The 26,276-nt window shown below is 39.3% G+C and overlaps 1 protein-coding gene and 1 long non-coding RNA gene across 9 annotated transcripts in view; one reads left to right on the top strand and one right to left on the bottom strand.

Moving 5' to 3' along the window:
- Window positions 1-522: 522 nt before the first annotated feature.
- On the bottom strand, window positions 523-6,142 carry LOC116568081. The gene is made up of 4 exons (XR_004276499.1): window positions 6,073-6,142; window positions 1,736-1,920; window positions 876-941; window positions 523-711 (listed from the first exon to the last, which is right to left on the bottom strand). It is a non-coding gene; the product is annotated as an uncharacterized LOC116568081 (long non-coding RNA).
- Window positions 6,143-6,321: 179 nt separating this feature from the next.
- The window catches only part of UBE2U (ubiquitin conjugating enzyme E2 U), a 58,098-nt gene continuing 38,143 nt past the window's right edge, over window positions 6,322-26,276 (top strand). For 5 of the 8 annotated variants that reach the window (XR_004276307.1, XR_004276306.1, XM_032302954.1 and 2 more), the window contains exons 1-5: window positions 6,322-6,775; window positions 8,488-8,569; window positions 10,583-10,675; window positions 14,756-14,853; window positions 20,230-20,350. Coding sequence is in view for 5 of the 8 variants with exons in the window: in XM_032302954.1 (XP_032158845.1) it covers window positions 6,710-6,775; window positions 8,488-8,569; window positions 10,583-10,675; window positions 14,756-14,853; window positions 20,230-20,350 (460 nt within the window). In the remaining 3 variants the exon portion in view is untranslated. Of the gene's footprint in view, window positions 6,776-8,487; window positions 8,570-10,582; window positions 10,676-14,755; window positions 14,854-20,229; window positions 20,351-21,214; window positions 21,326-26,276 lie in introns of those variants that run through there. The other 3 variants (XR_004276308.1, XM_032302955.1, XM_032302958.1) reach the window with 3 other exon arrangements.

Raw genomic sequence — 26,276 nt, 5'->3', positions numbered from 1 at the left:
ACTGGTACATATTCCTGGTGGATGAGGAAAACAGTCTTTTAGTTTAAGTAAAATGAAAACATCTGTCCAAGTCCTGAGGGAAAGAATTGTTTTTAAAAAGAGGGGGAAGGGATGCTTGGTTGTTGAAGCTGGAAGTAACCTCAATAACTTTGCAAATGTTAAATAATCACACTGCTCATTGTGTCCCTCACCTAAGATGGTGAAAGTTTGTGTATGAGCCTTAGTTCAGTCTTAATTTTTCAGATATCATACTCTTTTTACCCCTTAACACTGTCTAAAGCCATATGGTAATGTCTAGGAATTGGTTTCAAGTTCTTTCCATACTAATCAGGGTAAACCCGGCTCCGTAAGTGACTGAACTTTTGCCACATAACTTGTCTTGGTCAGAAGTTGGATAAGTTGTATTAATAATAATAATAAATAATAATATATCATTGTAATTAATACAACTGTATAAGTTATATTAATTAGCCATTATTGGATAACAAAATACCACAGACTTAATGTTTTAAAACGATGCCCATTTATTAGCCCACGGTTTTGGTCAGATCTGGCATGGCATGAAGGAATTCCCTGTACAGGTTCTCATAACGTGTTGGCCAAACTGAGTTCTGATCTGGAGCTCAGGTTCTCTTCCAAGATCATGCATCTGTAGCAGAATTCAGTAGCTTCTGATTGTAGATCGGGGCCCTGATTCTCTTGCTGGACTTTCTGTGAGCAAGAGACCATAGCAGTTTCTAGAGGCTGCCCACATTCCTTGCCAAATGACCCCCTCAGTTTTCAAAGGTAGCAGAAAAGAATCTGCCTCACAAAGAATCCCCCTCACACTTTAAATTACTGACTTCAGGAAGAGTCCAGTCCTTTTAAGAACTCACCTGATTAGGTCAGGCTCACCCAGGATGACCTCCTTTTCTTAAAGTCAACTATGCCGTATAACTTAACTGAAAGGTACAAAAATGCATCATATTCAGAGTCCTGAGGATTATGAAGGGGGTGGAGATCTTGAAGGTAAGGTCATCTTAGAATTCTGCCCGCCATAAGAAATAAAATGCAACATTTCTTTTTTCAATCCTTTAGGCTTACTTTTAGGGGGAAAAGACTGAGAGAGAAAGCCCCAAAAAGCATATAAAAGGACTTAATAAAATTTACTCTCCACTTGAAAGTACAAAAGCAATAAAAGTTAATGTAAAAATAATTATTCTGTAGTTGGTATACTTTCTCTGAGCCGCAGGATTTCACATATTTATCTATAAGTTACAGAAGTCAGACTGAATTCTTAATGAATATATAATCTAAAAGACAAGTCAGAATTCACATTCAGTTAACAGATTTATAGTGGGCCTTTATTATATGTCAGACACTATATTATTGTACAGTAGTGGCCTAGCTTTCTTGGATTTGCATTTTAGCAGAGGAAGACTCAGAAAGCAAACAAGCAGGAACACAGTTGGAAACAGATGCACCCAAAATCACACACACACACACACACACACACACACACAAAATAGCAGATATGCCAAAGGAAAAATTTATTGAGAGTAGTGATAATTTTTTAAAGAAGGACAGAGACTTCACTTGGTAGAACATGAGACATTTGAGGCTGGGTAGCCAAATGGTTAAAAACATGGGATCTGGAGCTAGATACCCTGGGGCTGCCTCCTGACTCTGCCGCATTCCAGCTCTGTGACTGTGTCCCTCCCTCTTCTGCAAAAATTAGAATCATAATAGTACCTACCTTATAGAGTTGTTTCTGACTATGAAATGAATTCCCCCAGAGCACTGAGAATGGTGTGCCCAGCACATGGTAAGCACAGGTGTTGACTATCAGTCCGGCCCACCAGTGACGGAGGGGTTGGTAGCCATTACTGCCGTCAGCCTTCACAATGATTCTGAGAAGTGGGTGTCGTTACTGGCCACATCCTACAGGGGAGAAAATGCAAGTACAGGGAGGCTAAGTAACTTCTTCAAGGCTCTGCTGCCTATGCAGACATAGGTATCTTGGGACACAACCGGGTCTGTCCAAGAGCACACATTCTTTACCCAGACTAACCAATGAACTAAGACAGTGGAAGGACTACAGATGGGATTTATTTTCCTGAGTGTGCTGGTTTATCTAAAACACAGAGCCCCACAACAATGCATCTGATGAACAAGGCAGAGAAGGACATGGCTCAGGAATGAGATGCCAGCCAGGACACACCATCCATGCTATCACGTATGGGGAAATTTTATTAAAACATGTGCCATCATAGATGGAAGGTGAGTCCATGCGGAGAAAAACATTTTCAGATAGGCCTCTACTTAGAAGTTTGCAATTTCAAGTGACTCGGATGTCCAAACAGCTGATGCTACTAGTCTCCAGCCCCTGCTGCTGTTAATGCAAGAAGCAAATCTATCCCATTGCTACCCCCGTGCTCCATGCGGGCACACGTGTGCACACACAGATGTGCACACACATCTCACTGCCACCCTTCTCCAAAGCCCCAGTTCCACTTACCAGCTCAGGAGCCTCTGTAACCAAAGCCCATCTCCCATCCACACAGGAGCTAAGCTAATTGTAAAAACACAGGATGTTGGCCCGCCAGTGAGTACAACTGTGATCCCGTTTACTTAGTACCGCCAAATACAATAGAGCCAAGCCCCCAGAGGCAGATTAGCAGGAAGCTGTCTTTCCCAGAAATTTCATTCCCAAAACAGGTCCAGGAGTTCTAACCGCTTTATCCCTTGAGGCCCAAAGGTTGCCGACCTTTCTAAGTGCCTGCACCTTCTTCTTGGTGCCCTGGGGGTTGTGTTTAAAATCTATGCCCTGACTGCAGCTCTCCAGCCCCTCTGCTCTGTGGGCTCCTACTGTCAGTGATTCTTTTGTTCTATTGTCTACTTTGTCATTATCCTCCCAACTTGAACCTGCGATGTAGCCATGGAGTGGACAACCTCCTCTAAATCACCCACTGCCTCGCATCTCTGCAAACCCTTTCCTCTGCTTATGCCTGGTTCTGTCACAGAAGGGTCACTCTCCTGACACCCAATGTTTTATTGGCTAAGTTCAATTCAATCAGCATAGACTGATGCCCCTCTGAGCCAGGTGCTTAGTGCTGGGAAAGCAGTGATGAAAAAACAAGTGTCCATGCTCCTTGCCCTTAGGAACTTACATTCTGGTAAGGAAGAAAACCCCAGAAGCAGATCACTTCAAAATAATGTGGCAACGATCTACAAAGATGTGTCCAGGTTAAATGAGAACACAACCCATCCTGGTACTTCAGGAAGACTCTGAGAAGGAATTTATGTCTTTTGACATATGTGACAGCTGGTTAGCCAGATAAAGAAGAAGAGGAAGAGAATCTAGGTAGAGAGCCTAGGCACGATGGTAGATACAGGGAAGAGACAAGCAGCTCAAGGATGCTGCTTTTTCAAGTGTGAAGCAGAGTGAGCATCAGTAAAGAAAACGTTGATGGGAATAATAGCACGGGAGGTTTTGTAGCATCATGTTAAGAAGCTTGGATTTAACTCTATAGTGCATGGTTTCTTAAACTTTTTACATCACAGGCTAGGCTAAACTTAATGTATTCCATGATCCTGTTCTAACAAAAAAAAAAAAAGCTATGTGCACACATGTACACATATACACATGTATACACATATAAAGTTGCTCACGATTTTAGCCTCCCAACATCGCCAGAAGTCAATCTACATTTAAAACCCTGTAGATGAAAGTAGAGTTAAACTGGGGTGGTGAGGGGGATCACTTGCACTATTTTCAGCAGAGAATGACCATGTTAGTTTACATACATTACACAGAGCTATCATGACATGCAACTCTGGAGTAAAGGAGTGTTGTAGAAAGATGTTCTTCTGTGTTCTAGCAAGAAATAACAGGGCTGTGAGCTCAGGCACTGGTGATAAGGCTTGTGAAGGAGCTAGAAAATCATGAGTCATTGAAGTTGAGTCTCGAGGACGGAGTCAGATGGGCCTTCAGATTTCCAGCTTGAGAAACTGAATGAACAAAAGGAAATAGAAGATTAATGGAGATGAGGAAAGGCAATGAGTTTATTTTGGGACATTCTGAATTTGAAATGTCTTTGAAACAGCTGGTGAAGAACTAGGCAATTGAGTTTACTAGGCTGAAGTCCCGAGGAGAGGTCCAGCAGGGGTCATATGAGAGCCTACCAACTTGATTTTCATTGCATTAAAGTACAATATAAATACCAATTTCTAAAAATTCAGAACAAGGAATGTTTTAATTTTACCTTTTTCTTTGACCTTAACATAATTTCCCCTAGAACAAAACTTTAATTTTTGTTTGTTTGTTTGAGAGGGGGTGGGAGGAGGGAGAGGGGCAGAAGGAGAGAAAATCTGGAGCAGACTCCATGCTGAGCTTGGAGCCCAATGTGGGCTTGATCTTTCAACGCTGAGATCAGAACCTGAACTGAAATCAAGACCCCAACGCTTAATGACTGAGCCACCGAGGCACCCCCAGAACAAGATTTTGAAGAAATAACAAAAGATCCTACGTTTACTCTCACAGTTTTTCCCTATTAGAGTCAAAGGAGCTGTGGGACCACTCTAATATCATCAAGAAATACAGCTAAAACCCCCAAACTGGGTGCATTCCCTTCTCACTGAAGTGCCTGTTTTCACTTTCACCTTACACTCATAGACCTACATAAATCCACGTTAAAATCTAATGGATATAAAAGGCAGCCAAAAAAATTCAATCTTAGATCCTGGTTGATGTTTTCATATGAAAAACTCTTTTATAGTCAGTTTTATGAAATATAGACTAAAATAATTTTATTGTGCCAAGATGTTAGTAAAATTAATTTATTGTTGAGAATTTGTAAGCTATCATACCTGGACACGGAATTGAACATGAAGCCTTCTAAATGATTTCCCCCACAATCCATTCTCCACAAAGGGAGCCAGAGTAATTTTGTAAATGTAAATCAGAGCAGAACTCTCTCTCTCTCTCTCTGACTTAAAACCATCCACTGGGTTCCCATTGCTATTCAAATGAAACCTACCCCCCCCCAGCGTGTTGGGCCCCACTCTAATTAAATCCCACTACCCTTTTCAAGCCCTCCGTGATTTCTTTTTTAAGCCCTGCTTTTTCCTGACTAGAACTATTGTGTTTTCATCTTCCTGGAAGAATCTGCCCTCCATTTCATAAAGCTGGCTCCTTTTCATCTTATCTGCGAGGTACCCCCTCAAACTCCATCCTGACAGAGGTCTTCCCTGACCACCACGTCTAACCTTCAACTACCTGCTGCACTCTCGGTCACATTACTCTTTTATTGTCCACGTGTCACTAGTCATGTGTTTTTGCTTTGTAAGCTTGTTTCATTTTTGAGTGGTTTACTGTATACTGGAACCATAAAGGTAGTCACTTCATTTGAATTGTTCCACAGTACATAATTATAATAAGTCGTTAATATTGGCGGAATGAATGAACTAATTGAACTGATAGTTTTCATAAAATTAGTAAAACAAATAAGCAACCAAAAAGCACTCTGAACCATGTTGCCCATTTCTGCAGTTGGCACTGGTAAATGAACACCTTTCAGTAGCTCCCCGCCTGCTGAAGAAGACAATAAGCAATTGTAATCCAGCGTGATAAATGCTAATGAGGAAGTAAAATAGAAGGTCCTTTAGGATCACAAAAGAGAGGAACCTAATCTTGTCTTAGAGCATGCCCGGAGGAATGGTGGGCAAAGTTAAATCGAAAGATGAGTGAAGAAAAGTGGGGGGTGGGGGGGTGGAGAAATGGTGGAAGGGATGTGGTAAATGTCTAGGTAGAAGGAACAGCAGGAGCAAAACCCTGTGGCAAAAGATGGGAATCTGAGACATTTTAAGTACTTCTCTGTTCCTGGAACATCCTCCCAAAGTAACTGTAGGGTACGATGACATAATAATGTACGCGAACGTATTATGAATGGTACCTTGCTATGTAAGTATGATTAATAAGCTCAGACTTGGACGTAATGATCACTTATTATCCGATCGTTCCTGGTATTCAAAGAACAAGGAACGCATTCCAGAGAAGGACTTCTGAAAGAAAGATCCTGGGACTTCACCTACCCTTTACACTAGTTAGGTACAGTCTACGGTCTATGTTGATGCACTGAGTCGGCTTGGCCCGGGCGGGGGGCGGGGGGCGGGGGGGGCGGGGATGTTGCTTTGACAACGGATCCCACGGCCTGTCAAAGTGAAACGGTTGGACGATTGGCTGCGAAGGTTTCCAGAGGCCTGCCCCCCGTCGCTGATTGGATGAGGGGCGACCCAGCTCCGCGGCTTTCCCGCAGGCTCCTGTTGCTTGGCAACCGATTTGCGACCTCCAGCAAGGCGGCCACCCAGTAACACCTTCACACCTGTGAAGCGTAGACTACACCGACTAACGACCCCCTCCGCTGCCTCCGCTTCGACCTCTCGCGCCCGCTTCACGCACGAACAACACGAGTTGTCCCAGGTGCTGCTCCAAGTGTCCGTTTTCCTTCTGGAAGTCTCAGCTGGGAGGAGTCAGAGGAGGAAAGAAAGTTGTTGTAAATCCAACTTAGAGCCGCTTACCTTGGGAGGACAGCGTTCTGGGGCTCTAGAAAACAAGTAGATGAGGTGGGTTTGCTCACCTAACTCGGTGTGGAAGAGAGACCTATAAACTCAGACATCTGTCCCAGAGTAGACGCTTGGGGACAAGTGCCAGACCCTTTGCAGCCTTATCATGTACAGCAGAGCTTACTTATTGCTGGAGAGAGACTTCCAGGAGCTGAAGGAGAACAACTTTAAGGTGAGTGCTGGGAACTTGGAGGGATGTGTCTCGTTGGGGTACGAATTTGTAAAAGCATTTCAATCCGTGTTTACTCTGTAAGGCATAATTTAGTTAAGCTTCATTTACCACTGCAGTTTTGTGATTTAATGAATTGATTGCACCGTAACAATCATCTTATAAAAATAAGAATTACTATGATTTCATAGTAATAAGAGTTAAAAATATCGAGCACACTGTGTTGAGTAATGTATGTGTATTTAAGCCCTGACTATCTGGTAGTGACGGGTAGGTGCGGGGTAGGGCTCATTAATTACAACATTATTAAATAAGGAGTGTGGTGTTTGTCCTACCAGACACTTAAGCCCCAGAAAGGTTCAGTAAATATTTGGCCCCAAGCTTCCATCACAAGCTTCCTTTTTTTTTTTTTTTTAAAGATTTTATTTATTTATTTCACAGAAAAATCACAACTAGGCGGCGTGGGTGGGGGGCAGGTCCACCGCTGAGCAGAGAGCCCAATGCGGGGCTTGATCCTAGCACCTGAGATCATGGCTTAACCCACTGAGCCACCTAGGTGCCCCATCATAGGCTTTTCTGATTCCAGACCCCTTGCTCTTAAGTCTTAAGTTCTACTACTTACTGTCTACTGCACTTTTCACCCAATGCTATCATATATAATACAGAAGTGCTTTTCCCTTATAACTTTGATACAGAGGAAGGCTTTGCCCAGAATGCCACCACAGTGAGGTCCACAGGTGCCACAGACTGGTGTATCACTTATTCTACAGAGAATAAAAAACGGAAGGGAGAGGGAGGGAGTCCTTCAGAGGAAGACTAGAGAGAAAGCCGCCTTAGAGGGAGGGCGCACAGGGTTACCAACAGTTGCTTCAAGTGTGCTTCCATGGCGTTGTTCTGTTTCCACCCCTGCTATAGAAGCATTGTCTTCTCTGGATGTCAGGAACAGTGATTGAGTCCAATAAAAATCGCAGACATACCAACCTAACATTTGATGTTGTTTGTTTCTGCTCTGCCTGCACTCTGTGGTTCTCTTGTGAAAGAGAATTTGATGAAGGAAGTGATACATGACTATAAATAATGTAGATAATAGAGATATAATGTTAATCCAGACGAGCATTTACCACACTTAATAACTGTGTGGTTGGTTAGAGATAGTTGTTGACTCTATTTAAGTGTATCCCTCAGCATAAACGATACACTTTTCCATGAAATACAGTTTTGTCCCTCCTTTGAGATAGAACCTCAAGCATAGGAAAATTCTGTTATTATATACAAACGTAATTTTGGAGTTGTGTTTTTCTTAATGAAAATTTTCTACTTCATGCCTTCCATATGGCATCCATATAGTTCTTTTGTTCTTTAAAGCTTTGAGGAAATGTATCTTTCCAACTATTTCTGTGTTTTCTATTTGGAATCTTAAATTGCCTATTGATTTATATAAGCCACATCTCAAGCTTGACTTTGTAGTCCCATTTGTGATTTCCATGCTTATGATTTATTTTAAATTTACCATTGTGTGTGTGTTTTGGAATCTACCTTAATTTCTATGTAATTAAACAATATATAATATATGACATCTCCCCAAATCAACAAATTCATAAATTTATTATGAAAAGAAAATGTGGAGTTTATGGAATTCACTGTAACTTGACATCTGATTTTCAAAGCTTTATATTAAATATTTTCTTCTGCTTTGATTTTTTTTTTAATTAAAGGGTATTACTGCCTTTCCTATACGTGAAGATCTAATGGAATGGGGAGCCGATATTGAAGGTCTACAGAATACATTTTGGCATGGTTTGTGTTTTCGAAACCAATTTACTTTTTTAAAGTCTTTGTACCATTATTAGCTTATCTTCTTTACATGAATAATAAGGTTACAATATATAAATTCTCTAGAATTCTAAAGGTATTCACATGTTGTTTTTTCATCATGTGGCTTAATTTCTTACCATTTGTTAATGTAGATGGGAATTTTAGATTTGAATTTTTATGCCAAATTTTAATGTTATTACACTTTTAAGAAGCAGACACAATAAAGCACATCATTTGGGAATATCATGTAAGTTTTCTATGAAATCAGAGAAGAGCTATCAAAATTCCTACTTGCATAAAAATCCCAGTTATCTCTCATTTTTTTCCTCCATGATTTTTCCCAAAATTTTCATAAATCAAATTCTCAAGAAGACTGGGCCACTATAACCTTTAATGACCATACACTCTTTCTTTATGGATTAACAAAATAGAGTTGTTGAGTCAAGTAGAGGAGAAAATCTAATATGTGCTATTAATGGATCTTAAATGAAATTCTGAGAAGACAGTGATTGGTTAATTTTGCCTTGGAAGGTCAGGAATGCCTGTCTTCTCAAGGAAGTGACATTTGAGTTGAATCCTGAGGAATGGGTAAGTTTGTCATGTTTGGAAGGAGGGGGAGGAAATTCAATCTGAGTTAACAGCATGGTAAAAGCTTATAAACAAGAAGACAGTTCTAGAACAGTGAGTTCAGTAAATATGAGCAAAACAGTGAAAGGGGCAGGTGTAGGGGGTGGAAAGGACTGGGGGAAACAGGCTGAAAACACAGTGGAATTAGATTATGAGCAGACTGTCTTTTTTCCACTGTACATGTTTCCTGCTTTGTCAAAGATTATTTGACCATAGAGTTGAGAGTCCATATCTGGGCTCTCTACTCTGTTTCACTGGTCTGTGTGTCTGTTTTTATGCCAGTGCCATGCTGTCTTGGTGATCACAGCTTTGTAGTAAAGATTGAAATCATGCAACGTGATGCCACCAGTTTTTTTTTTTTTTTCTTTTTCAACATTTCCTTAGCAAATTCCGTGTCTCTTCTGATTCCATACAAGTTTTAGGATTATTTGCTCCAGCTCTTTGAAAAATATCAGAGGAATTTTGATCGGAATGACATTAAAAGTATAGATTGCTCTAGGCAGTATAGACATTTTAACAATGTTTATTCTTCCGATCCAAGAGCATGGAATGGTCTTCCATCTTTTTGTGTCTTCTTCGATTTCTTTCATGAGTGTTCTATAGTTCTTCGAGTACAGATCTTTTACCTCTTTGGTTAGGTTTATTCCCAGGTATCTTATGGGTCTTGGTGCTATAGTAAATGGAATTGATTCTCTAATTCCCCTTTCTGTGTTTTCATTGTTAGTGTATAAGAAAGCAACTGATTTCTGTACATTGACTTTGTATCCTGCCACATTACTGAGTTGCTGTATGAGTTCTAGTAGTTTGGGGGTGCAGTCTTTTGGGTTTTCCATATAAAGTATCATGTCATCTGCGAAGAGAGAGTTTGACTTCTTCATTGCCGATTTGGATACCTTTTATTTCTCTTTGTTGTCTGATTGCTGTTGCTAGGACTTCTAATACTATGTTGAACAAGAGTGGTGAGAGTGGGAGATGGAGAGGGGATTTGAGGGAAAGTGGAAGGGGAGATGAACCATGAGAGACTATGGACTCTGAAAAACAATCTGAGGGTTTTGAAGGGGTTGGGGGTGGGAGGTTGGGGGAGCCTGGTGATGGGTATTATGGAGGGTACATATTGCGTGGAGCACTGGGTGTGGTGCATAAGCAATGAATTCTGTTACACTGAAAAGAAATTAAATTTTTAAAATGGGGGAAAAAAAGATTATGAGGAGACTGTTAGACTATGTAGAGGACTTTATGTACCGTATGATCCAATTTACTTCTAAAACTCTAGGGACCTCGAGGAGTCTAAGCTAAAGAGAAACATCAGATTTTAATTAATCAATACAACATTACACTTTAGCAAAAATATTTGTTTCTTTATTATAGGATTATTCTTCCAACTGACAATAAACTTTACATCACAGTACAATTGTGTGCCTCCAGTTGTGAAATTCCTAACAATTCCTTTTCATCCAAATGGTAAGCACCAAATGAGATTTTTATCATTGGGGCTCTGTCCCTATTATCCTTGTTCCTTATAAGTGTTTGGTAATGTTTCTATAAACTTTGTTATGGTTATATTTAGTAAGCATGCCTATTGGGGAAAATACAAAGAAGCGGAAAAATGTTATCACTTTGAATCGTAATTCAGAGAGCTATTCCTCTCAACATATAAATAAATTTATTTGCTTTTTACTATCTATATATTTCTTCTACATAGTTGAAGTATTACATATGAAGTTTATAAAATGACTTTTTTTAAAAAAGATTTTATTTATTTATTTAACGGAGAGAGGGAGATCACAAATAGGCAGGGAGGCAGGCAGAGACAGAATGGGAAGCAGGCTTCTTGCTGAGCAGAGAGCCTGATGCAGGCCTCCATCCCAGGACCCTGAGATCATGACCTGAGCTGAAGGCCACCCAGGCACCCCTAAAGTACATAAACTTTTAAAAATTTCTATATAGCCAACAATGTGATAAACAGAGACAAAATATGTTGACTTTTGCAAACCAAGGTATAATAATTGCAATGTGTAAAACAGTATATCTACAACATATAAAGAACACTTAAAAATCACTAAGAAAAATATAAAGCAATAGAAAAACAGACAAAGGTTATAAACAAACACTTGATAAAGGAAACATAACAAAAATAAACATAAAAAGATGTTCAGCTTCACTAGAAGAAAATAAATGCATATTAAAACAAGAATTTATGATTCATTGCTTATGCTTACAAAATGTTAAAAAATTATCCAATTTTAGTAGGGATGGGCAAACACTAGGTGGGTGGGTTTTCTGATATAATGATGACCTCAGTGTGACATTTCTGGGAAGCAGTTTGGTAGTTTCTAATCAGCTATAAAAAGCAAATAGCCCTAAATCCCTGTAGTACCATGTTTATAAATTATTCCATAGAAATACTAGCACAGGTATGGAAGAGTATGTATACTATTTAAAAGTGTTTGTTCCCAGTAATGATGTTGGAAATAGGGAAAAGGGGAATAATCTCATTGTCTGTTAATATAGGAATTTTTAAGTAAAATATCTTACTGCTGTGTACATAACAAGGAAGAAATAAAAAGCTAGACTTTTTGGTCACTGCTATTCCTAGAGTATTCACTACCTGGCACATAGCTGGTACTCAAATATATTTTCATAAACGTGTCAAGAAATATGTTGGTAATTTACTATTAAATGAAAAAACCCTCAAAGAATAACACATAAGATATAATTCCATTTAATTAGAAAAACTACATTAACAGTCACACACACACACACACACACACACACGTGTATGTGTACATTTGTATAGACCAACTGGTGGATTTTTTTTTTAAAGATTTTACTTATTTATTTTGGAGAGAGAGAACACACGTATGCATGTGCACACAGACAGGGAGGGGCAGGGGGAGAGGGAGAAAGAGAATCTCTGAAGCAGATTCCATGCTGAGCACAGAGCCTGATGTAGGGATTGATGTAAAGACCCTGAAATCATGACCTGAGCCAAAACCGAAAGTCAGATGCTTAACCGACTGAGCCACCCAGGTGCCCCTAGACCAACTGGTAATAACTCTAAAGAGTGGTATTAGTAGACAAGGAAGCTTTTATATTTTACTTTGTATACTTTTTTCCAAGTACATTATTACTTTGTAACTAAAACCTATTTTAAGGGATAAAATTAAATTTATGGTATACAATTCATTGTGTACATTTGCTATTATTTGTTTAACATAAACATAAGTGGAATTACTGGTTAAATGTAGTGGGGGGGGGTGGTGTTCTTATACCCTACTCCTCACATCTTCCATTTCCAGAATAAAAAGAACCTCTGTCTCTAGGAGGAAAAGTACAGGAAACTTGTGATTGCTCTTCTTTCCCTCCCTCACTCCTTGAGTGACTTACCTATTGGAAAAATAGGGAATAAAAATTGAACACATGTGGCTCAGCACTTTCTTTCCAGTTTCAACCCATTTTTCTTCAAAATGGGTGCCTTCTTGCTTTCTCCAGGAAGGAGACAGGCCAGCTTTCAGTTTGGGTGTTAAGTTCAAATCAGGGTGCTTTTGTGGAGCTCAAGTAAAGCCATTGATCACATGCATTCTCCATTTCAGTCTTACCTATAGTAGAGTTGGTGTTTTAATTCCATCTTTCAAAAGTTAGGTCTGTTTCATTATATATGAGCTTGGGAGGAGGGGGGTGTTATTTATTAGCCCCAAACTTCAAAGGATGGCTCTATATGGTTCTAAGTCTTTAGATACGTAAAGCCAGGTTGCCTTTCGGGATGTTATTTACACTTCCACCAATAACTGTGTATAAAGTCCTCATTTTAGCACTCCAAGTCTGGGCATTGAAACTTCAGAGACCTTTTTTTTCCAATTTCATAAGAATGTCACTGTTATTTTAATAAATACTTCTTTGAATACTTGTGAGTTGAACCATTTTTTTCATGTCTGTTGATTGCATTTCTTATTTTGTGAACCATCAGACTTAACAATGTTATTATATTGTATTAGATATTGCAAATATTTCCCTAAGTCACTAATTTTTAAATTTTTCTTATGCTGGTTTTTTTATATATGGGATTTAAAATTTTTTTTTTTTAAGATTTTATTTATTTATTTGACAGAGAGAGAAATCACAAGTAGGCGGAGAGTCAGGCAGAGAGAGAGAGAGAAGCAGGCTCCCGCTGAGCAAAGAGCCCAATGCGGGGCTCAATCCCAGGACACTGAGATCATGACCTGAGCCGAAGGCAGCGGCTTAATCCACTGAGCCACCCAGGCGCCCGGGATTTAAAATTTTTTATGTAGTCTTATCCTTTGAGATTTTTCCAGTTACCTTTAAACTTAGATGATCCTTTCCCCAAACAAAATCAAATCATCATTTTAATTTTTTTAGTTATTCCATAGTCTTATTTTTCATATTTAACTCCATTCTTCTTTTAAAATAGTGATTTAATTAATTTGTTAGGGCATAGGCCAAGCTTCTCTATATCTTTCCAATCTGTGTATAACAGAACAAAGCTGGCAGGGTGGTTTCAGCATCCTCAATGTGCAAGTGTCATTTCTAGATGTAAGACTTTTACTCTGGGACCATTTCCAGATAGTGGGAAGGGAAAAAAGATAAAGAGGGTAAAACAGCTTCCTTCAGGAAGTATGACCTAGAAGTTGCATGCTTTCTTTCTGCTGATATCCCACAATTACAACTTAGTTACATGGCCACATCTTGCTGGGGAAAATATGGACAACCATGTATTTATCGAAAACCACACATAGGGTGGAGACAGGGGCAGGCATAGTGCTCCTTATTCCAGAAGAGATGGAAGGAAGGAAGCCTAAATACCAAAGGATAATGAGTAATTTGCACAGCACTTGTTAATGCCATTGGTTGATAATCTTCTTTTGTTGCTGAGTCATAATTGCACTTTCAACATACAACAATTTTAATACATAGTAGGATTCGTTTCTAAAGGCTCGTATCACATTAATCTCATGTCCCACCCTGCCGTTCTAATTATTGTAGTTTCATAGTACAGTGTCAAATCAAACACCCCTTTTTACCTTTTAAAATTTTATTTTCAGTTCGTAACTTTTTATTGCGAGATTTTTCTATTAGAGTAGAAATTTTTCTCTTAGTCATTTACAAAAGCTTTTTTAATATATTAGTAAGACTATTATTGATAATGATAATCTGTCATTTGGGAAGATTTGCTACACATCAGGTACTCTATTAAATACTTTATTTTTTAATCAGTGAAGGAAGGTACTTTTATGATATGCCCATTTCACAATTTAGGAACATGAGACCTAGAGAGGTAAAGTTAAATTGTTCAACATAGCAGAGCTGACAGGTGGGGGAGTCAACATGCAGATCTATGTGTGTCTGAACCAAAGTCCATGCTTTTAACAGCTACACTCTATCAGCTGTCAGTCACATTCATTGAAGATAATTTTTCTGCTTTGTCTTTTGCTTTCTGATGTTGCCTGTGCTATTTTGATGTTCATAAATTTTAAATAATAATTGTATTATATGTGTCAATATTCATGTATTACTTTAATACAGTAGACCAAAATACTGGTCGGGCCTGTATAGATTTTTTGGACGACCCCAATAAGTGGAATACAAGCTATACTTTGAGCAGCATCTTACTAACCCTCCAGGTAAGAACAGATTAATATAATGGTCTCTTTAATACTTTCAGTTATCCCAGTTATTCAAAATATAAGGAATGGGATGTGCAATGAATATTTAAATGATTGAAGGGTTTGAGTAAACTTATTTAAATCAACAGCATTTTACGCCAACGCTATAAAGTGGAACTTTTAAAGATTATTGTTTTAAAGTGAAATTGGTAGTTCATGCCCTTTACAGTGAAGGAATATTTATTTTATTTTAAAAAGAACTTTATGATTTCAATTGTAGAAATTTACTCTCAACCTTTCTTTTGGCTTCTAACTTTATAATACTGGATATGAACTTTCCTCATTCATGAACCTGCCTTCCTCAGAAAGGTGAATCAGATGACTACAACTTAAAATATTCAGCTTTATTCTTTATTCCTGACAGTGCTAGCTACTTGCTCTTTTATAAACTTTCATATCAAATCCAGTGAATTATTCTTTAATTCACTCATTAAGGCAGAGATTTTTTTCCTCCCTGCAAACTGATGCCTGTTTCTGGAATGGCCCTTTGCCCCCTTGATTCATGGTCCTTAGAAGCATGCCTCAGTGTTCTGTTATTTCTGACCCTCCAAAAAACCTCCTTTCTCAACTGGTGCTAAAATAAATTATTTCAGTGCCACTTGCTTTGACCACCTATAATCAGGCTCAGCGATGTTTCTGTGGACCTACTCATTATTAATAGTATCTGAAGATAAACTTTTTAAAATTTTTGTTATTTGGAATACTTACAGAATGAAATATTCTGACTCAATTGAATTCTCTTAATCACATAGCATTATAATACAAATCTGTTTTCTTATTTTTGAAAAAAAAATTCTGTCTAGTCATCTTAGTGTACTGAGAAAAACAATCTTTTTTAGAGATTAAATGTTCAGACTTATTCTTTCATTCATTCTACAAATATGTATTGTGCACATACCTGTGCTAGGCCATGTTTGGGGAGAGACATTTGAGCAAAAACTGTAAAGAATTGAGCAAATATCTGAAGTTGATCTTTTTGATTCCTTCAAACTGAGTCATATTCCCATCTCTTCTACCTGAATTGGGATCTTCATTAAGAATAATAAAACTGTGGGGCACATGGGTGGCTCAGTGGGTTAACGCCTCTGCCTTCAGCTCAGGTCATGATCCTAGGGTCTTGGAATCAAGTCCTGCATCGGGCTCTCTGCTTGGCAGGGAGTCTGCTTCCCCCTCTCTCTCTGCATGCCTCTCTGCCTACTTGTGATCTGTCAAATAAAAAAAAAAAATAGCAAAACTTTGGGGCCCCTGGGTGGCTCAGTGGGTTAAGCATCTAACTCTTGATTAGGGCTTATAAGGGTCATGATCTCATTGTGGTGAGATGGAGCCCCACATCAGGCTCTGGGCTCAGCAGGGAGTTTGCTTGAGATTCCCTCTCCTCTCTCCCTCTCCCCACACCCAACCCCCTCGCAAGCATGTACGTGTTCTCTCAAATAAATAAATCTTAACAACAACAAAAAAAAGGAATAGTAAAACAATGTGTTGAGGCTCAGCAGGCAGTCTGCTTGGAATTCTCTCTCTCCTCCCACTGCCCCTCTCCCAACCCCATGAATACAACTTATCCAGAGCATGCTCTCTCTCTAAAAAAAAGTGGGGGGGAAATGGAAAGGAAAAGAAAATCACTGATAGTCATAAAGAAAAACCTGAACCCTACTGTGATTATCGTTTCCCTCTAATGTTTTCTCCCATGTTTTTGTTTAAAATCTTGTTTTAAAAAAGTTGCACATTCACTGCAGGTTAGCCTCAGTTCTATCGCCTGACAAAGAATCTACTTGTTCTCACACCTGGGCTTCAGACTCTCCCTAACAGCACTGTGGAGCCCCACTCCTATTATATCTTCATGCTGTTCTTCACTCACAGTGCTTGGTTCAATCCAGGTTATAAAATGTTTATAGAGGGTCGCCTAGGTCATGATCTCAGGGTCCTGGGATCAAGCCCCACATCTGGCTCCCGGCTTAGCAGGGAGTCTGCTTCTCCTCCTCCCTCTACCTCTCTGCCTGCTCATGCTCTCTATCTCTGTGTCTCAAGTGAATAAATAAAATCCTTTTAAGAAATTATAATAGAGTTCTCAATTCTAAAGTTACAAACCCAAGCAAGTCTTGAACCTTAAAAAGTGCTCGGTCCAGTTTCTGATTGGCAATCCATTTTCTCCTTCCCTCTTGCTCAGTCTGGGAAGCAGCTGCATACATTGGAAGAGTCCTCCACTGGGATGCCTTTCCTGACCTTTTTCAGAGGTAGAATAGATGCCTTTGGCATTTGAGGGATTTCTTTTGTCTCCCACCCACTTAGTGGTACTCCAGGCACATTTCTATGAGAGGACTGTAATATTGTAATGCACATACTGTTTTCTTACCTGCCTTCGCCTATTAGACTGCAAGCTCCTCAAGGTCAGAGAACAGGTACAATTCATCTCTGATTCCCCAGTACCTACCTAGAACAATGCTGACAGTATATGTTAAGTAACATGAATAAAAGAATGAACCTGAATTTTTTACGTTGTTCCAAAATATGGTTTATATGTATAAATTATTTGACCTATTTATTTTCCACTTATCATTTTATCTCAAGTAATTTTCAAATTGCTGCAGTTACTATTTTAATGATTATTTAATACTCCTTTCAAGGTCATGCTGCCCAGTAGAACTTTCTACACTGATAGAAATTTCTAATATCTGCAATGTCCAATATAGTAGGCACTAGCCATTAGCTACTGTGCACTTGAAATGTGGCTAGTGTAACTGAGGAGAACTGGGTTTTTCATTTATTTTGTTTAATTTCAGTTTAAATAATCACATATGGCTGATATCTGCTATAATGGACAGTACACAGGCAGACCATAATTTCTGAATATTTCCCTTTGAACAATAGGTGAAACATATGTATAATTATCACATTGTTATTCAAGGGAGTGGCATTTGAAATAGTGTTTAAAATATTTTAGTCTAAATATACTAATCATCTCCTCCTAAAATTTTTATAATCTTATAAAAGATTATAAGAACACTTGTACTTCAGTATATAGTGGAAAGGTAAATAGTAACACCATCCATAAAAGGAATTCCAAATACATGGGCTTTAACTAATTGGAAATTACAAATTGTACCTACTGTTGCAGTTTTATACTGATGCTCCAGTTTTTTGTCCTTGTCCTCTGGAAAGCTGCTTATGTTGTTCCACACGGTCACATGGCTAATTTAAAGTTGGACCTTGGGACACCTGGGTGGCTCAGTCAGTTAAGTATCTGCCTTCGGTTCAGGTCATGATCCCAGGGTTCTAGGATCAAGTCCCACATCAGGCTCTCTGCTCACTCACTATAGAGCCTGCCTCTCCCTTTGTCCCTCCCCCTGCTTCTGTGCGTGCTTGCTCACTCTCTCTTTCTCTTTCTCTCTGACAAATAAAGTAAGTCTTTAAAAAGATAAAAGTACCTTTTCTTTTTACCATTTTAGTAGGGTGTTCATTTTAATTTATTCATTTTAATGATTCATTTTAATATATTTAAGTTCTTAAAAATCATTAAGTATACTTAGTAGCTTGTATAAACATAATATGAAAAGGTCTTAGACATAGTGTCAATGCAAAGACTATTGAATAAACTTTACCAGATGTGCCTCTCTGAGTAGGATTATCACTCCAGCCAAAGACTAAAGCTTACTCTTGAAGATAAGTTTCATCTGCTTCCTGCCCACTTTGAGAGGTATAGTGCAATCCACACTGAATCCTTATTTAAGCAACTTAGAATATTCTTGGAGATATAGCTCAAATGTGTTTTCCAAACAGAAAAACTCAATTAACAGCAGTAAATTCTTATTGCCTTTGAATTATAAAATATCAGATTATTGCTTTCGTTAGTGATGACTGCCATCATTTCTATGACACTTAAGTCACAGTTATCCACTTTGACCTTCATTTACACTTAAGTATTCTGGTAGTTATTATTTGGGGTATATTTAATTATCCAGTTTGTGTGTTATAATATTCAAAATACTGAAATTATTGAACAAATACTTGCAGTTTGGGAAAATAATAGCTTTGAGGTGCTAGATAAACAAGATTGTGGTTTATCAGAACTATTAAGTTTTGGTTACTACTGGTCCCCTATTTTGTCCAGATGCACATATACTCTAGCAGGCAGAATTTTATTTTATTTTATTTTATTTTAAGATTTTATTTATTTGAGAGAGAGAGAGCACAAGCAGGGGAAGGGGCAGAAGCAGATTCCCTGCTGAGTGAGGAGCCTGATGCAGGGCTCAATCCCAGGACCCCATGGTCATGACCCAAGCCAAAGACAGATGCTTTACCGACTGAATCACCCAGACAGCAGGCAGAATTTTAAAGATAATCTCTCCAAGACTTTCATCCTCTGTTTATTTAATCTAATCTGCATACTGCTATAAAAGGGCTTTGCAGATGGAATTATGGGAAGGTTATATGACCCCTTAACAATAGAAGAGGAAGGTGGAAAGAGTGGAAGAAGAATGGCTGTGGCAGGAGGGAACATCAGAGAGATTCCAAGCATAAGAAAGATTTTTCATACCTTAACTGCTCTGAAAAATAAGGGTCCAGGTGTAATTTGCAAGAGACCTCTTGGAGCTAAAGATAGCTCCGGGCTAACAGCCAGCAAAGAAACAGGGACTTCAGTCCTACAAATGCAAGGGACTGAATTCAGCTTACAGACAACACGAATGAGGTTGGAAACAGACTTTCAGAATCACTGATAAGAGCCCAATCGGCTGACACTGTGATTTTAGTCTTACTAAATCTGGAAAAGAGAAACCAGACTGACCACCCCAGACTTGCCACCTACAGAAATGTGAGACAATGAATTTTTATTATTTTAAGCTGCTAAATTTGTGTAAGTCACAGCAGCAATAGAAAACTGTAGATACCAAATTCATTCAATGTTCTGGAGAGATGTTGAAGTATACACAGTATACACAGCCTTATTACATACATTTGTTTATCCATGACCTAAATATGATCTTATGTTAAAAATTAAACTTGTTTTTTAATGGAAATGTTTCACCGTTTCCTAATGTTTAGTTTCCTTTCTATATAAATTGAATTTAACTTCACATGATAGAAAGGAATAGGCTAGAGGAAGGAACTTGTAACTTGCTTTGATCCCAGTGTTTGTCTCATGTATGTGCAGAATAACACCAAGACAGACCAAGTTTCTTGAGACTAGAATCCATGTATCATTTGTCTTTGTGTCTGTCTCCAAATAGATACATAGTAGCCATGCAATAAATGCTTGTTACTGTTGTATGTGTTGGCTTGTCTTTCTACTCTAGCAAGAGTTTACTTTAAAAACTTAAAGTTTTATTTTTTTCCCTATAGGTTATGCTTTCTAATCCAGAGCTAGAAAATCCAGTGAATTTGGAAGCAGCCCAAATGCTGATTGAAGATGAATCTCTGTATAAACAAGTAGTTCTAAGACTTTTCAACCAACCATCACAATGTAAGAGGTGCTTTTTTATTTGTTTTTTTGTCAATTATTTGTTATACATTTATAGAAAATAAATGACCTAACAAGTAACTATTATAAAAGGGACTATTTTCTGTATCCATTCAAGTAATGAAATCGTACTAAGATTTCTCCTATTGTACCTCTTTGTCAAGCCAGTCAGTTATCACAAAGTCTATCAAAAAGTGGTTATTCTTTAAAGGTTATCAGTGATCATAAGCTTAGTATTTTTAAATGTTATTGTCATATGGATGGGTGGTGCTGACTGAAACTTATTTCCCCATCATAAAGATACGACATCTGATTTTAACCCTTTGATCTATAATGGATATTTCCCAGATTTCCCCTGCAGGAGCCCTGATCTTACTGAACATGGACTTCTTCCCTTTTGCTTAACAAAATGTTCAGCTTTTTGTTCTGAAGAGTTCATCCCCAAGATATTTTTTCTAGGAGTCCACGTGGAAATGACATCTGAGGCTCTTCAGTCTTTCTGCTTTACTGATCAATGTTTTTTTTTTTTTTCCTTTTGATACCCTTGTTTTGCTCTCTCTTATCCTGCCAGTGACCTCTTCATGACTTAGCCCAGTGTCTCTACTGCTTCTCTGTGCTTTCTGCAGTTAGCAGGATAATGCTATTGGTTCCCTGTGCCCAGAGGCATTCATCACAAATGAGTGTTGGGGCCCAAGTGACCCATAGTTCTTTCCTCTCTGTCCTGCCCTCCTTCCAGCCATGCACAGCAGCCAGGCATAGTAGCTGTTATCATTACCTCCCTAATACAAGCCCTGCTGTTCAGACTCATTCTGCCAAACTCCTCTCTCATGTGCTTTTTCTTCAGATGTCCCCTGTTTCTTTTTCCAGTCCCCTTCCAGGGCCTGCCAGTCCATTATCTAGGGCTGTACAGTTGTGGCCAAGTTCAAGTGCTCCTCTACAGAGCTTTGCATCTGATGGAAATCAAGCAGTGTTGATCAGGTATCCCTTTTGGTAACTTCAAACATGTCATGATTGTCTTGGAGTTCCTCAAACATTCCCTGACAGTTGTGAAGCTGGCTTGTGCATAGAGGAATCCTCTTGCTTCATTCTGACGACATTTCTGACCTCCCAGAATACTGTAGCATCCACTACTGTGTCCTCTGTGCTCAGTTGCTATTTGTAGAATGAATGAATTAACAATTTATATCACTTAACCCTTCATTGAGCCCTGCAGTGCTATCATCATAAAGAACTATTCTATAGCAAAGCTATATTCATAGTCTGGCAAGTGGAAATTTAAAAACTGGTTTTAAAGGATTGTCTATAGTAAATGATTCTGTGCAATAGATTTTGGGTTTAGCCTGCCAAAAGGAAGGATGAGAAAGAAACTGAAGAGAAGTCATCCCTTCCTTTGTCCTCCTGCCTAGTGGATGCCATCCTTCACTCCTTTCGGTTCTCCAGTTGTACCAAGTCAGACAGAAAAGCTGCCCCAACTGCCAAATCATCTCACAGATGAACAAGAGCAAATAGTACTTTGGCAGGTTTTCACTACATTCTTTAGTTATGGTGGTGAAATATGTGGAAATCCAAGACAGCAGTAATCAGCCTGCTTGCCATCTCAGCCCGACTAGGAGTGGTAGCCTCGGGTGCCATGAAGAGAGTGACTTCCTGCAGCTTCCAAGGGAAGGAGTGTCCATGATACAGCAGGCGCAACTGCTTGGGGGCAGGGGAGAAGTTGCAGAAAATGCGTGTACCCTAAATTAGATGGTAGTCTACAACTGTGTGGATTTCTGTGAAAAAATTGCATCCAGTGAGAATTACTTACAACAACTTGAAAAAAGGTCTCACTAGAATGCTGCAGGAATCACCCTTCAGGGCGCCTGGGTGGCTCAGTGGTTTAAGCCGCTGCCTTCGGCTCAGGTCATGATCTCAGGGTCCTGGGATCAAGTCCCGCATCGGGCTCTCTGCTCAGCAGGGAGCCTGCTTCTCTCTCTCCCTCTGCCTCCCTCTCCATCTACTTGTGATTTCTCTCTGTCAAATAAATAAATAAAATCTTAAAAAAAAAAAAAAGAATCACCCTTCATATAATTTCAAAATGCTAACAAAGAGCTCTAGAAAAAGCATAAAGGAAATTACTACCTTTTTAGATAACACAAAACTGGAACAGATAGTTAATTGTATAAATGAGAAACTCAAGAGGCAATGAACTATCATCTCTGTAGGCATCGATTATAGACCAGAACTATGTCCTCAGAGTAGTGTCTGGTTGTAGGCACTGAATAAAAATTTATAGTATTTATTTGTAGAATGACCAAATGAAAAAATATCTGTAAACTTAGATCCTGATTTTATGTCCTAGTTTACACAGGCTTTCACATACATTTATTCATCTGATCCTCTGCTCCTTCCTCAGTAGGAAGTGGTTGGCTCGAGGCCACAGAGAGCAATCTGTAGAGCCAGAACGTCAACCTAGGCACTGCCCTTCCCTGTGCCTCCATATTTAATGGGATGGGCATAAAGCATTCATTTGGGATCAGAGGATTAAAATCTCCAAGTAAAGAATGGGAGAGGCCTGACTTGATAGCAGAACTCTATGAAAAAATTCTTGCGGAGCTATTTGATCACCAACTTAATGTTAGCCACTCACAGAAAGTGCCATTCCATGGAGCATGTGTTGTACGGGTAATTCTGCGCTGCTCTGATGCGCTGGGCCTTCACCTGGAACACCGGCTTGCTCAGTGTGGAGCATCACGTTTCCTGAGCTGAAGAAACCGTGTATGTTCAGCGAGTGGAAGAAATGACCCAAGGCAGTTGTAAAAGCTGTTTTCAAATATTTGAAGGACTTTCATATAGAAAAGGGCAATTTCTTCTGTTGTCTCAAAAAACCTGACATAGCTACAATCAGCTGCACCTTCTCCAGGCGTACTAGGTTGTAGCCTCTATAGTCCAGAATCTGCAGGCTTAGCCCTGCCTTGTGCTAGAACCTATCTTGACTATACGGGGGTCTTTTCCCTCATCATCAGTGGTCTGGAATTAATTTTGTTACCCTAAGCCTGAGTCCAGTGTTTGGTACGCAGACATGCAAATGCCTCTCCTCCTCAAACATTCCATAGTGTGTCGTTTGCCTATCTTGAGCAGCTAGGTCTTCTCAACCTTGGTGTTTTGACAAGAACACAACAAGCTCTGAGCTCAACCTGTAAGGGCCTACTTAGCCAGAGCAAGCCATTTTGTTGTTTATGCAATAAACTTAGATTGAACCTGCCCCTTCCACCCAAGAGGAAAGTGCTTAGAAACAGAACTGGTGAAATATGACTGACCAGCCCCTGATAATGGAACCCACATACAAGGACAAGTCCGGCCAGGTGGAAACGTCCAATCAGTAAAAGCGCACGTATTACCTCCCTACCTGCCAAGGATGAGCCAGGCCAGGTGGAAACGTCCAATCAAGGGAAAGCGCACGTATTACCCACCAAGGAGTGTGAGCCCCGCCCATCAGGTGCCAGACAAAGGCCCCGATTCCAGCCAAGGTCATAGGCTGAATTAAGTGACTATCATGGGGTGAATTGTAATTCAATTGGCCACCTGTGTGTGGCCAGGCTCAAACACATGGCCTTTACTCTATAAAAGTTAGTCTGTGAGACTGGGAGGGATCGCCACTTTGCAAGAGACGGCCCTGGCCAGTCGGTTTGATTCTCGATGCTTGGCGTGAAATAAAGCTTTGCTTGACCTTCGCTTTGTATCAGTCTCGTCCTTTTGTCTACTGACCCTTTCAAACCCAGCTGGTGGAGGTCCCGATGACCTTCCCAAATCCTGTCATCCTCTTTTGGACCTGGACCCCCTCTTCCTTACTGATAGTGAGGGTGCTAACATATACCAGACTGCCTGGGACAGCCCCGAGATAATTATTTCTAGCACACCCTTTGATGCTGTGCTCCAGTTTGCATAACAAATTACAAAATCCATTGGGTGCCTGATTGATCTGTCCTATAAGCAAACGCCATAGTAGTTACAACATCCCTGGTGGGAACACCCATCCAGATCCCAGCTGGCCAAACAGGAAGAAGAATTTTCTAAAAATTCAAGTTGCTTAAGAATTGAGAAGGTCGGGGCGCCTGGGTGACTCTGTCATTATGTGTCTGCCTTCGGCTCGGGTCCTGATCCCAGAGTCCTGGGATCATGCCCTGCATCACATGGGGCTCCCTGCTGGGCGGGAAGCCAGTTTCCTCCCTCTCTCACTCCCCCTGCTTGTGTTCCCTCTCTCTCTGTGTCTCCATCAGTCAAATAAATAAATAAAATCTTTTAATTTAAAAAAAAAAAAGTCATTGAGAAGGCTTGGGGCACCCGGGTGGCTCAGTGGGTTAAGCCTCTGCCATTGGCTCAAATCATGATCTCGGGGTCCTAGAATGGAGCCCCGGGTCAGTCTCCCTGCTACTCAGGGAACCTGCTTCTCCCTTTCCTTCTGCCTGCTGCTCCCCCTGCTTGTGCTCTCTCTCTCTCTCTGTCTGTGAAATAAATGACTAATCTAAAATTAAAAAAATAAAGAAAAGAGAAGGCTACCTTGGGAGGTAGTATCACTAACAGCCTGATTTGAGAAGTGGTGTTCAGTCAGTCAAGTTTAAGAGCTCTTTTTCACATGTTGTAAGAGAGCTTCTTGTTCAGTGTCAGGAGCTAGTCTAGGGAATTTTTCAAATACCTCCCAAAGTGGGCTTCAGCTTGTTTATAAAGCTTGGAAGAAGGAGGCGAAAAGATCTGGAAGGAGATAACGCATAACTACTGTCTTGCATCTCAGCTTCTGAGTATTGGTACTTATTTTCTAATGTGTCACAAGGGATTTTATACAAGCCTATATTGTCCTTTTTTACCCCAGTCTGAGTGAATTTTTGTTTCTATGTGGTTATATAGTCAAATAAAATTCATTTTGTTTATCATTTTTTTAAGGCACAAGGTTTATATAATCTTAAAAAATCTTTGGTTGAAAGAAAATAAGAGTGTAAAAATGGTAAAACTCAGTAACAGTGGCTACACCTAACATAGTATTTTTTCTTTGAGCTAGGCATATTCCTGTAGCTTTTGTTAAATAAAAGAGTCATGCTAATGAGTTTCAGATACTTACCTGAATAAACTGTAATATAATAACTGACAGATATTATGACAATGATAATAATAATAGAGAGGAATTATAGAAATATCAGGGAGATTATAATACTAATTTACATTACATAGCTTTTAAAACCTGGTCATTGTGCAAATAAATCCCATTCTTCTTGTGGTTAGGAAGATGTTGTGATAGGCATTTTATTCCTTCTTCAGTCCAAGCTTCCAATTAGTTCATTGGGTTTTTTGTTTGTTTCATCCTCCTAACAGTAGAACAATTTTAAAGAAAATTTTTTCTATGCTTAAAGTAGGTAATGACTCAGAAGATTTCTGGTTTTGTTTTATTTTGCTTTTCTCTTTAGAGAGATTGCTTTTTGTTGTTAGGTATAGGAATACCCCTTCCCCTGGAATATATACTTTCTGGATGTCAAAGAAAAACAAATTTAGTCCAATAGCACAGCTTGTGAAAGAACATGTGCTTTAGCACCTTCATTCAGACTCAGTTTGGTTGTTGATGACTGCAGTATTGTTTGTAGACATCTTGTTACGCACAGATGTGAGGAGATGTGGAGACCAAGTTGAACTGGATGGGGAATGTGGATCTACTTGGTGGAGTTACAAACCTCTTTTTTTCCTGTTTGTATTTTATTGTACCAGATAGTCCAGTAACTTTCAGCAAAGTATCTAGTTGGTAGCTTTAACTAAAAATATTGTATATTTTCTGTCAAAGAAATATATGTTCATAGCTTCAAAGAACAAAAGATATGAATTATTTCTTTTTTTTTTAAAGATTTTATTTATTTATTTGACAGAGAGAAATCACAAGTAGACGGAGAGGCAGGCAGAGAGAGAGAGG

The sequence above is a fragment of the Mustela erminea genome, chromosome 10 (genome assembly GCF_009829155.1).
Source record: "Mustela erminea isolate mMusErm1 chromosome 10, mMusErm1.Pri, whole genome shotgun sequence".
NCBI classification, from domain to species: Eukaryota; Metazoa; Chordata; class Mammalia; order Carnivora; family Mustelidae; genus Mustela; species Mustela erminea.
This window is presented reverse-complemented; position numbering and strand designations above follow the sequence as displayed.